Source organism: Notolepis coatsorum (assembly GCF_963971535.1).
Source record: "Notolepis coatsorum genome assembly, chromosome: 13".
Taxonomy (NCBI): domain Eukaryota; kingdom Metazoa; phylum Chordata; class Actinopteri; order Aulopiformes; family Paralepididae; genus Notolepis; species Notolepis coatsorum.
Window position 1 is genome coordinate 55114411 of NC_140177.1, and position 13273 is coordinate 55127683.

At 41.2% G+C, this 13273-nt stretch overlaps 1 protein-coding gene across 1 annotated transcript in view; it reads left to right on the forward strand.

Moving 5' to 3' along the window:
• The window catches only part of mep1bb (meprin A subunit beta b), a gene marked incomplete at both ends in the record, with an annotated part of 211403 nt that overhangs the window by 172365 nt on the left and 25765 nt on the right, over positions 1–13273 (forward strand). Inside the window, 6 exons of the mRNA XM_084327668.1 lie at positions 7266–7284; positions 7444–7494; positions 7584–7627; positions 7726–7804; positions 8110–8227; positions 10965–11143. Coding sequence (XP_084183794.1) covers positions 7266–7284; positions 7444–7494; positions 7584–7627; positions 7726–7804; positions 8110–8227; positions 10965–11143 — 490 coding nt within the window. The remainder of the gene's footprint in view (positions 1–7265; positions 7285–7443; positions 7495–7583; positions 7628–7725; positions 7805–8109; positions 8228–10964; positions 11144–13273) is intronic.

Below are 13273 nucleotides of genomic sequence, written 5' to 3' on the forward strand. Positions count from 1 at the left end.
AATTTGCATGCCGTTGTATAAATACAGTATATGTGTCCTACTGGTTGTCCCTTTTCTTGTGACATGAATTGACATATTTTGCAGCTAAAACTGCACATTCTTTCTGTTCCCCCAGGAGGAATGGCAATTTCTGCACTTCTGTCATACTTTGGAATTCTGGGGAAATTATTAAAAATTTTGGAAAGAATTCCTCCCTAATATTTCTGTAATTTTCACATTGTGTTAGGAAGTGTAGTTCTGTCTCTACGGCTCCCTCATCACAAAGACAGCACAACCTCTCCTCTCTGGGCAGCCAGGTCTGTCTGTGTCTGCCCTTCTCTATCGCCAAACCATGGTCACTCAGTCTGTACCTTGTCAGATTCTTTCTTAGATTCTTATCAGTTACTGTGCTGAGGTAGTCTGCTACAGTATACTGTCTGTTTAGGGCCAAATATGTTTCTAATTTGTGTTGTGATTGTGTGAGTTGATTCCAATACGTAATGTATTTATCTTTTTCTTTGGTTATAATTTGGTTAGGTCTATTTTCTGAGGCTGGCTAGGGTTTGTGATGTCAGAGTGTGAGATGTCAGCCAGTTTCATTATGAGTTGACAAAAGGGGCTCTTTGTAAGTCTCTCTCTCTCTCTCTCTCTCTCTCTCTCTCTCTCTCTCTCTCTCTCTCTCTCTCTCTCTCTCTCTCTCTCTCTCTATAATTGACAGTTGACTGTATCATGCCCAGCCTCGGGCAGCGCTATTATTTAAGAATATGTTGACTGTATGCCCAGCCTCGGGCAGCGCTATTATTTAAGAATATGTTGACTGTATAAAAAATTAAATAAAAAAAATATTATATAATTTTTTTTTAACCTTTAGGGGGGGGGGGGGGGGGCTCGCGTTTAAATTTCTCCCAGGCGGCCCTGCCTGTGGTAGTGCAATACACTGTTAGCTACAGATGAGGCACTGGGTCTTTCTGTATGTCACCAGACCCCAATGAAAAGCACCCCAGTCTACAGCTAGGAAGTGCAAGCGCACAGGTGTACTTTCCAAAGAGCTCAGCTGAACTACCACAACAGATTCCCCGGGACTACAGACAGACAAGGAGAGAATGTTTAGCAAAAACAAGCAATACTTTATTACATAATATACAAATTCATAAATCTACCTAAACACTATTAGACTAGATTAAAATACCCACGCCCCTAGGCCTAGGGTAGTTAAAAATGAGGAAGCGCTCAATGCCCAGACGGCCCACCCCAGGCTACCTATCCCCGCCCCTGAGGCACTACACACGTGAATAAGAGTGCTCACACTGCACACGGGTCTATGACTATCACACAACTAGTCTAGACTCACACTATACCTTAAACCACAGTTCACTGCAAATAGCCTAAAATATATATATATATATATCACACCATCTCTCGGGGAGTCACGGCAAATGATTATAGAGAACACATGTTATGTCAATACACACTGGGTGTCACACAGCAAACTAAGGGGGCTTGGATAGGATAGTGGGGGCTGCTCACCACTAGGGGTTATGACCAGGCCTAGAATACTCCTCTCATATCATAACCTAGGTTTGGGGCAGTGGAAGCACTGAGTTACAAACAATACAAAAAGGTTAATTATGACCGGGGCCCGAAGGTGAGGGCCGGAAGGACTCCTCCCCCTTCCGCTCCCGTAGCCCCTCACGCCTTCGGGCTAAAACCGTTCTGTCGGTAATGGGGTTTTTAGTGTACTCCAAGCGAGGGCGTATATAGTAATGTCCTCCCGCCTGAAATGGAGAGCAAAGTCAGTAACAGCAAAGTCCCCCGTTCGCGGGTTAGTCACAATGCACAATTATATATCCTCCACACGATAAAAAGGAGAGGCAGTTCACAGAGGGTGGAGCGTCCCAAATACTGTGCTCCAATCTTCCACAGTTTACTGGCTTACTGCATGCCATTCTGATAATCCACAGCTCCACACAGTTACTATCATTCACATCAAATCATCAAATTTGCTGATGACACAGTAGTGGTGGGCCTGATCTCTGCCAACGACGAAAGGGCCTACCTGGAAGAGGTAGAGAACCTGTCACAGTGGTGTCAGGAGAACTGCCTCTCCCTGAACGTCAGCAAAACAAAAGAGATGATTGTGGACTTCAGGAGGTCGGGGGTCAAGGACTACAGCCCCCTCAGCATCGACGGGGCACCAGTTGAGAGAGTGAACAGTTTCAAGTACCTCGGAGCCCACATATCCGAGGACTTGTCATGGACCACACACATTGACAGTGTTGTGAAGAAGGCACGACAACGCCTCTACTTCCTCAGGCGCCTAAGGAAGTTCCAAGTCAGCCAGAAGATCCTTAGGAACTTCTACTCATGTACAATAGAGAGCATCCTGACCGGCAACATCACCTCCTGGTTTGGGAATAGCACTGCACAAGACCGTAGCAGACTACAAAGAGTGACACGTTCAGCCGAACGCACAATTAGAGGGGGGCTTCCCACCCTCCAGAACATTTACAACAAGCGGTGCAAGGGGAAGGCTAAGAGAATTATTAAGGACTCGAGCCACCCGAACAACTGCCTCTTTGAACTGCTGCCGTCAGGCAAGCGATACCGGAGTCTTATGGCGAGCACAGAAAGACTCAGAAGGAGCTTCTATCCCCAGGCCATCAGGCTGCTAAACGAACAATAATCGCTAAACGAACAATAATCACTATGCAACAACCATCAAATGCACACAGCACACACACCCACACGCACACACACACTCACTCAAACAAACAACACACTGCAGCACCCACTCTCCACACTTAGATCACACAAACACACTTACACTTTATATTTATTGATAAAGGATTTGCACTACAACTCGTACACCTACTGTGAATTGTACCTAAACTGCACCTCGTCCATTTATGCCTTGCACTATATAGTATTGTATATTAGTACACTGCACAGTATTGTATATTGTATGGTAACTACGTCTACGAACATTGTACATATGTTTTTATTTCATACTTATCTTGTCATGCACAGTCTCTGGAGCGCAACAGTAAGAAGCATTTTGTACAAAAGTATTCTGTACTTCTGTATGACAACTATTAAAGAAACTTGAGAAACTTGAACAATTCCAATGCAGTCACTGTTCTTCTATTCCTCCACTGACCGCTCGGGAAACAGGCGCTTGTCAGGCGCGTATTCTGATATCTTGTATCCATGTACTCACGGCGTGCAGTGTTGCGACAATGTCTCTCCTGTCTGAGGCTCCACCCATTCCACAGCAGGGTGAACACCACAGTCTGCAACAGGAAAATGTTCCACTGGAGAAAAGCACAAGACAAAGGGTTGCGTGTCCCCATACTCCCGCAGCTCCGCGTCCTCCGGTGTCGTCCTCTCGACTCTCGTTCTGGCAGGAAGCAGCAATAGTGCCGTGTGTACCAGCAATATCACCAGTCGGCGTCCTCGGGTTTCTCTTTCCTCCTCTGCTCCGGGTTTCGTCCTTCTGTGTCTCGCCCCCAGCTGTCAATACTCACCACCCTTTTGAGCGAGTTCGCGGGGTTCCAGGGCACCGCCCCTATGCGCCAGCCAGCCAATCAGCTTCCTCCAACGGCACAGCCTGTAACGCAAGAGAGGGAACTCCCATGGGTAGATCCCACCGCTCAATGAATACACACCGACTAATGCTCTGCACTCGCCTGATATCAATTACTCCAGCGCATATCACCACATCAGTAGGACGGCTCCTCCCCTCTCCACTGGAACACCATGGACCTGACAAGGGAAGAATGGACAGCATAGCACGGCACGGCTATAGGAAATTACCATAAATACATATATTGCATATGCACTTGCCTGACAACACTGCCAGGTACACCTATAGATCCTCACAGGACCATCACTGGGGCGCGTCCTCCTCTCAGGGTCCAGCAGGTACATCAGCACACACCCCCACCCGCGACATGTACATGCTATATTATACAATCTCAAGTTATACTATACTATTCTTAAAGTGACCGTTCCTTAGTGGCCATAAGTGTGGCCGTGTGCAGCATGAGTGTGTGCTTGCTCAATCAAAGTCCTATGAGGAACTACTGGCAGCTATGGGCGTGGGTTAGGTGTGACGTTTGCTACCTTCTTTGAATTAAATATTATTTTGGTATTCGTATTCCTTACAAAGATGGCAAGAATCGTCTACCGACATGCTAAGTACATAGCTAGCTTCCTCTTCAATGCTCTTCTACTACTGTATGTCATATGGTTTGTTGATCTGATTGGTTGAAGTTAGCCTGTGATAGACGATGCTAGACAGATGGCTCATCCAATGATGAGACAAGTATATTTTTGAAAGTGCCTGCCCTTTTCCAAAACAGTTTCCAAGGATGACAAGGTTTTGGACTTTTGGCAATATGAAACGTAAATATATTACTTATGGCTAAAACATAATGTACATTGGGTACTTTTTTTCTTGTGGTCGATTTATTTACATATTCTGATGTGTTATGTCTGTTTGTATGTATTTGTCATGTTGCTCAAAGCTTTGTCTGTGTTACTCTAGTTGTCCGTTTGTATGTCTTTGGACTTTGTTTTTACTCGAGGGACACCAACAAACTGAACGAGCTGGTGAGGAAGGCTAGCTCCGTGGTGGGAGTCGAGCTGGTCAGACTAGAGGTGGTGGCAGAGAGGGGGATGAGAAGGAAGCTGGCTGCTATCCTAGAGAATCCCTCCCACCCCCTCTACGATGAAGCATGTTCAGTCACTCATACCCATGGGTGTAAAGTACTTGAGTAATTGTACTTCGTTACACTACTTAAGTACTGTTTTGGGGGATTTGTACTTTACTCAAGTATTATTAGGTTTGTATAATTGTATTTTTATTCAATTACATTTCAGAGAAAAAATATATACTTTTTACTCCTTACATTTAAAATACAGACCTACAAAGTACAAATCTCGCAGGTCCAACCATTTTAATTAGTATATTTGTTTCTCTGGCCAAACTAACGTTAACGTTATTAATCCTGCGGCCGCACTTTATTTAAAAACAGCCAATCAAATCCGCATCAATGGAAAATGAACCCGCCCATACCCATGGTGATTGGTTCTTGTGCAAGACTAGAAAGTGGGGATCTTTGATTAAACACCTGCTATTAGAAGAATAGACAGTCAGAGTGACAAGCTACAGAAGATGGCCACAAACGATAGTACGAGTGATGAAGAGGACGAAACGGAACATTTCATTGCCCCGGAATAAAAAAAAGTTTTTACTTTTACTTTTTAGTACTTAAGTACATTTAAAAGTAGACACTTTTTTACCTTGACTCAAGTGTGTTTTTAGTCAGATACTCTGACTTTTACTTGAGTACGATTTTGAGACGGTACCCATACTTTCATATAATTTCTGGGTACTTTTTACACCCCTGCTCATACCCCCCCGACACTCAACTAACCGCCTCGGCCAGTCCTTCATACCAGCGGCCATCAGGCTCCACAACAGTGGGTAGGGACTGCTGCCAGACTTCCAACTACTAGGAACCTCCATCACTGAGTGTGTCTGACTCCCACCTAAAAGGACAATACATAACGTATGATGTATATCACGGCATACTTACCTTATGCATACCGCACCTTATGTGTATACTGTATACTTCACCAGAGCATATACTTAGCATTTTAGCATTTACCATTTTTAGATTATATATTAGATTAGATTTAGATTATTGGATTATTAGATTATATATATTGTAACTATATTTATTGTAGGGAAAATATAACTGAGAGGGCATACATACCCTCATCTTACACCTTGTTGCCCATATGCGATAATTATATTGTTATATTGTTTACACTGCCTTTTTTAAATTGTCTATTATTATTCTATTTTTATTTTTACTTCTCCACTGTATTATAATTATATGACCTGTACCATGTCTCCTACTACCTGTACCTCCTCTCCCCCCTCCCACATGCTGCATATGATGCCTGAATTTCCCCAAGGGGATCAATAAAGGAATATCTTATCTAATCTTATCTTTTGCTGTAGGTCTGTATGTCTTTTAGTATGTGCTTTAAGATTGCATGTGCCTGTATGTCTACAGTATGCATTTTTATGTCGGGACCCCACAATAAACAATTCCTCCCAAATATAAAGCTGATTATATTATGCCCACAATCTCTCACATATCCCAAAAGGGGGGGGGGGAACAGTCTTGTATAAAATGTATTCAGCTCAGTGAAAATGAGAAAATACCTTTGCCTTCATCTGCAGAAAATCTGTATGGATTTACAATGATAATAATAATAATAAAATGTATTCATAGAGTGCACTTTAAAATACAATGTAGTCTCATGGTGCTTTAACATGGCATACTAAATAAAAAACATACATCATAATAAAGCATTGAAAAGCAGATTAAATTAAAACAATAAAATGGCCAAGGAAAGTAAGGAAAACACACCACAACCCTATAGGGCAAAGCACTTGTTTGGATTTGTGAGTAGATAGATTCAAGATTCAAGAGTTTTATTTGCCACATACATACACAAGACATGTAGTGAAATGAAGGTGACCATGCCCGCCTCGATTGTGCAAAAATACAAATAATAAAATAGAAAAGATAATAAAATAGAATAGACATGATAAAAAGTCACAAGAATAAAATACAATGCTAAGCTTACGAAATAAAGGTAATGAGTACTATATACAATAATATACAAATATACAGTTGTGTTTTTAAAGTGACCTTTTTGTAGTGTATTTGTGTGTGGGGTGTGTGAGAGAGTGCAAGTGAGGATGTGTGGTGTATGTGTGTTGTGTGCTTGTGTGTGGAAAGATCAGTGTTGCGGTTACTGGCTAAGATTAAGTTCCTTTATTGCACAGGTTTTTTACATCTCTTGTCAATTATTGATTGGTGATAATGCACTCTTGTCAAGAGCACCTTTGTGTTATCATTGTCTCCAAAGGTTTACTTTGTATAGCAGGGCTATAGTCACCTCAAGTGTCCTGTGCAGGGGTGTGGACGCTTAATCACTCAAAGATGGGGGGCAGAGGAGCTACACATGTATTTATTCTTCTCACTGTATATCTCTTGTGTGGCACTATTCTTTGCTTGGTGAGAAATGTCTTTGTTTTGTGGATATAGTAGTTTAACCTATCCTAATTAGACATACAGTATATATGTGTTAAAATGTGTTAGTGTGTGTACAGTATGTGTGTGTGTTTTGCCTATTTGAGTTGACTTATTATTGCCAATTAGTAACCCTTATTTTTTTTATTTTTTTTTATGTTTCATGCTCAGCCTACACCAAGAGTATTAGGTATGTGTTTTGTAAGTAATAATGTGAAAAATGGATTGCTTGTTTATTTGTCTTATATAATTCCTATAATTTCTGATATTATGGTTGTGATGAATCACAAGTTAGGGCAGTTACTTAGGATAGTACTTATATTGTATATTTTCCAAATGTACTCTACAGAATATGATGTTGATGGTGGACAGGACCTTGATATTTTTGACATCAATGAAGGTTTGCAAAATATTATTTTCTACATTGCTTTCATTGCTCAGATTATTTGTTAAAAATCTTGAAGTGCTTTGTTCTTGATCTCTATATAGCGGCAGGCTTGAATCTCGTGGAGGGTGATATTGTGCTTGATGAGGTATGTTTAAGATCTAATGTATGTCATGAAATGCATTTAGTTGGCTATAAATGATTCTTACTATCTATCCTTCTGATGGTTTTCAATGACTACTGCAGAGACAAGTTCGTAATTCCATAATAGGAGATGAATACAGGTGGCCAAAGACAGTTCCGTACTACATGGAGGACAACTTGGGTAAGACAGCCGCTGTAAAACACTTCAAAGCATCTATATTGTCATGGAGAACTATTTCACAATGACCATACATGTAGAAAATGTCTCTACATATGTAATATAGTCTTGAATATTGACCATATGTCCCCTAGGCAGATATGGACAAAGGATAAACCCTTGAACCTTGAGCGAGCATGGATAATTAAAACCACAACCTCCACGGAGTTGCAATGTGTTATGGTCCATTATTTTCAAGTGGTCTGTAAGCTTTGGAAGGCATACATTATTTTTTATAATTAAAATAATATATTCTATACTCTCTGCAGAGATCAATGCAAAAGGTGTGATTCTGAAAGCCTTTGAACAGTACAGGCTTAAGACCTGTATTGACTTTCATCCCTGGCTCGGGGAGGCAAACTATATTTCCATCTTTAAAGGAGGCGGGTAAGCCATACATGTTTTTTTTTATGATTATCTTAGATTTATGATACACAAAATCATTACTGTAGACTTATCTCCAAACTATAGACCAATCTCCCAAACTGTCCTGTCTAGCAAAAATCCTGGAATCATTGGATTATCAACTATTTATCTCAAATCATTCTGTATTACTGTAAGTCCACACCAATTTGGTTTCAGAGCAAAATCTTAGCATGATCTCAGCCACTACTTTAGTTGTGAATGATAGTATCCGCTCTAGATCAAATAAATCTGTCAAAAGCATTCAATACAGTTGATGATTCTCTTCTTAATTAACCCTTTCACTACCACACTACCAAAGTAACCCTTTCACTGCCACACGACAAAGGGTTAACCCTTTCACAACTACACTACAGAAGGTTAACCCCTTTCACTACCACACTACAGAAGGTTAACCTTTCACTACCACACTACAGACGGTTGAAATGGTTAATAGACTCCATAGCGTTGGTTTTGCAAATACTTGCAGTTGATTTCAGAGCTATATCTGTCTGAGAGACTTCAGTGTGTAAAAACTGGGAAAGCCCAGTCACTCCTGAGTCCTGTCTTATTTACTATTTATATGAATATTGTCTCATCTTTGGATGTCAAATTCATCTTCATGCGCATGACACTATTGTCTCTTGTATTGTATTGCTGACTACTACTAGCCATTGAGAACCTGCAACTCTCATGTAATGCTCTGCAAGATGTATTGGCCTTAATCTTGTACTTAATGCAAGCAAAACAAAAGTATGTCCTCTAGGGTTAGAGATATTGTTTGCAATGATTTGCATATATCAACTGTGAATGGGTCTGACATCGAAAGAGTCAAATATCTTGGCATCTGGCTTGATGAGAAATTTACATTTAAATACCATATAAACAACCATGCCAGTAAATTGCGGCAACAATTTGTTTATTGTTACAGAACAGAATCAGCTTCCCAATGATTAGCAGAAAGAGGGTTGTTGAAGGTTTTCTATCTGTCTTGGATTATGGAGATGTGATTTATAGACATGCTGCTCCTTCCACTCTGAAACATCTACAGTACACAGTCTATCATTCTGCTCTCAGATGTATTACTGGTGATAGATACTCACCGCCATCCTGTACGATAAAGTGGGTTGGTCTTCTCTGGCAGAGAGGCTAAATAAAACATTGGTACCTGTTTATCTTTAAGGTCCCCAGAGTGCAGACTGAGCTTGGAAAGTCAGCCTTTTGTTTTAATGCCCCAGAATTTTGGAATGATCTTCAACTCTTGCTAAAAATCAACACCACACTATCCTATGGACATTTTAAAAACACAATTACAAATCTCCCTGCTTCAGTCTGTGATTGTTTAAAAATGTTATCGTCTTTGTTTTGTTTAGATTATTCAATGTCTAATTGTCTAAGCTGTCCTTTACCTTTCTTAATTTGTGTTGTTTATCTGTAATTTAACTTGACAGTGTTGTAAATGAGGGAAACTTCAATTACCTTCTTGGTGTATAAATGAGTTGAATGAGTATAACGGCAATAATGTATGTATATACGTATGTATATTTGTACTCCTATTGAGGCCTCTTGGACCAGATTGACATTGTAAATAAGAAACCTGTTCTTTATGTTTTATCTGGCTAAATAAAGCAAAAAAAGTATAATAAAATAACTTTGATGATATCGATAGGGATGATAGCTCTCTGTAATGTTTGAGATTGAGAATATGGATGATAGCTCTCTGAAATGTTTGAGATTGAGAATATGGATGATAGCTCTCTGTAATGTTTGAGATTGAGAATATGGATGATAGCTCTCTGAAATGTTTGAGATTGAGAATATGGATGATAGCTCTCTGTAATGTTTGATAATACAGATTGTGTGAGCGGCTAAGTGGTGCAGTGGGCAAGGCGCTCGCCACTAACGCAGGATATGCTGGATTCGAGCCCAGCTCTCTGCGTTGCTACCAGCTTGGCTGGTCGTTCATACTAACACAATTGGCAGTGTTAGGGGTGGGAACGCTGGTGGGTGGGGATTGGACGTTGTGGACAGCGACTCCTACAGGTTGGTTGGTGCGCCTGTACAGCAGAATCAGGAAGTAACGGGGGCAGCGTGAGCCTCCCACGTGTTACTCCTCGCCACTGAGAGATCGCGCTGTACAGGTGAAAAGATGCGACAGCTGCCTCCTCGTGTACCGGAGGGGACACGTGATGCAAGGCTTGGTCCTCACTGCAGCCGACCAGTGGGAGGCATAGTCTAGCAACGTTCAAGACAGTGGAGGGGAGAATTTAAGGGAGAATTGGCGAGGCGAAATTGGGATGGGAGAAAAAATAGAAAGATAAGGAGAAAAAGTGGATAAAAAAATAATAATACAGATTGTGTGTGATTATTGTTTTTAGATGCAGGGCACCTCATACTGTAGACCAGCAATGTAATTAACTCACTCAGTCACTCATTCAGAAATTAAATGACTCACTCACGGTTAACCCCTTTAGTGGTGGCTGACAGGCGTAACACTATGAATGCTTTGCATAATGACTCTTGTGTCCTTGTTATTGGATGCGAAATACTTCATAAACCGGCAATCTCCCTAACTCACACAGGCAGTCACTCATTCACTCACTCACTGTTAGCCCCTCTGCCCCTAGTGGAGGCTCACAGGCAGTACACATTGTGTAAGAACAGTTCAATACATCCAACAGTGCTTCACATCTATGTGTGTGTTTGTTTTCTTGTTTCATAGCTGTTTCTCCAAAGTGGGTAATCGACGAGCTGGAAAGCAAGAGCTGTCCATAGGGAGTAACTGTGACCGGATTGCAACCATCGAACATGAGTTCCTTCATGCTCTGGGGTTCTGGCACGAGCAGTCCAGGTCGGACCGCAACGATTACATCACCATCATGTGGGACCATATCTCAGAGGGTATCGAACCTCCCACTTCTAAATCAGCTACACACTGCTTGACTTCAATCACTCATCACCCCACCTGCTACTACACACACTGCGTGACTTCAATCACTCATCACCCCACCTTGTTATGAATTGAAAATGGGGGACCCTAATGTAAACAAGACGAAAGTCTTTCTCTGGTCTGCATCCCCTTAACAATTGTGTGTATTGAGCCGTACTGTATTGTACCCATTCTGCAATCTGTTAATACAATTTTCAATCAATCAATCAAACCTGCTACTACACACACTGCGTGACTTCAATCACTCATCACCCCACGTGCTACTATACACACTGTGTGACTTCAATCACTCATCACCCCACGTGCTACTACACACACTGCTTTTTTACAGTCATTTAGCTGACGCTTTTATCCAAAGCGAGTTACAAATGATGTACAACAAATCAGCCGGAGAGGTGCATCTCTGGCAGCTAAGGATAAGTGGTGTTGTTCGTCAAACAATGCTACACTCAGTGCAACAGTGCATAGTAGTATAGTAGTATAGACATATTAGCATAGCAGATAGTAGTAAAGACATAGTAGCAAAGTACATAATAGTGGACAGTAAGAAGGCTTTTTATTCTTTTTAAATATATATTTTCAGATATTGATTGAAGAGGTGTGTTTTTAGTTGACAGCGGAAAATTGGGCAGGTTTCACCTGACACAGGAAGTCTCTTACATCCATAATTTACTGTATATCATCATGACTTGATATTAGGATGTTCGACACTCTTATCTATTTGTCTATGCATGTTTCTTTTTACATTTCATACCTAAATTGATTGCATTTTTCACACAACCCATGGCCCAAGATTCTTTCAGCCCGGGGCCCAGCAAATTGGTTATAATTTTCAAAGAAAAAAGCATACCACCTGTGAAAGTACAGAGTTCAAGCTTCTATGATCACTCACATGAATGAGAATAGAAGCTTTGTTCAGGTTCAAAGAGCAGGTTTATTTATTCATAAAAGAATATAGGGCAGGTATGGGCAGGGTAATAGAAGATTGCCTTGAACTTGAAGCTTGGCTCAATCCTGGTGTCAACATGCCAGCTCAAAAGTGGTGGGAATCTTACTTCTAATGGAGGCTGCTATATGTACAACTTAATACATAGACCCGTAAGCTGCCCCCCTCCCTCCACTCATAGGTGTCAAACTCAAGGCCAGCGGGCCAAATGTGGCCCGCCACGTCATTTGATGTGGCCCACAAGAGCTCTGAAATTTTTTATTTTATTTTTTTTAAACATTCATCTTGCGTTAAAAAATAGTGGCGTTAAAATAATTGTGGGTTAATGCGTTAATAAAGCTTTAACTTTGACAGCCTTAGTTATTACACATTCTTACACATACATGTATGTTGAACATCTGAGGTATTGATGAAGTAACAAAGGAAAAAAGCCAAAAGCACTTACTCCTCAGACATTCTTTGACAATTTTACAGCCCAAAATACAAAAAAGATCCAGGCGGAATAGGTAACAAAGGGTTGAAGAAATATTGTCTGAACTGTCAGATGCAAACTGGCTGTGTGACATAACCGAGCATCTTGCTCAATTGAATAAGAAGCTGTAGGGACGCAAACAAGTCCCACCCAAAACTTGACCAATATAGTTGTGAACTGAGAACCCTTATTTTGTTATTTTTGAGTACAGTTACAATTGTGTGTTCATGCAGACACATAATAGCAATTTCATTACGAATAAAAAATGGGGGACCCTGATGTAAACAAGACGAAAGTCTTTCTCTGGTCTGCATACCCTTAGCCCTTTCACTGCCACACGACCGAAGGTTAACCCTTTACTATCACACAACTGACAGTCGCCGTCGGTTGTGTGATAGTAAAGGCAAGGGTTACATTTCTGCCGTGTGGCAGTGAAAGGGTTAACCGGCTGTCATGTGGCAGTGAAAGGGTTAACCTTCTGTGAATTGTCGCAGTGAAAGGGTTAACCGTTTTGGTAGTGCGGCAGTGAAAGGGTTAGCCTTGTTGATGTCCAGGGCAGGGTTGTTGGCATTGCATCGTCTCTCCAGACTCTCTCATCTCTGTACTCCATCTCATAATCATTGCTTATCAGGCCGATTACTGTAGTATTATCTGCATTTACTG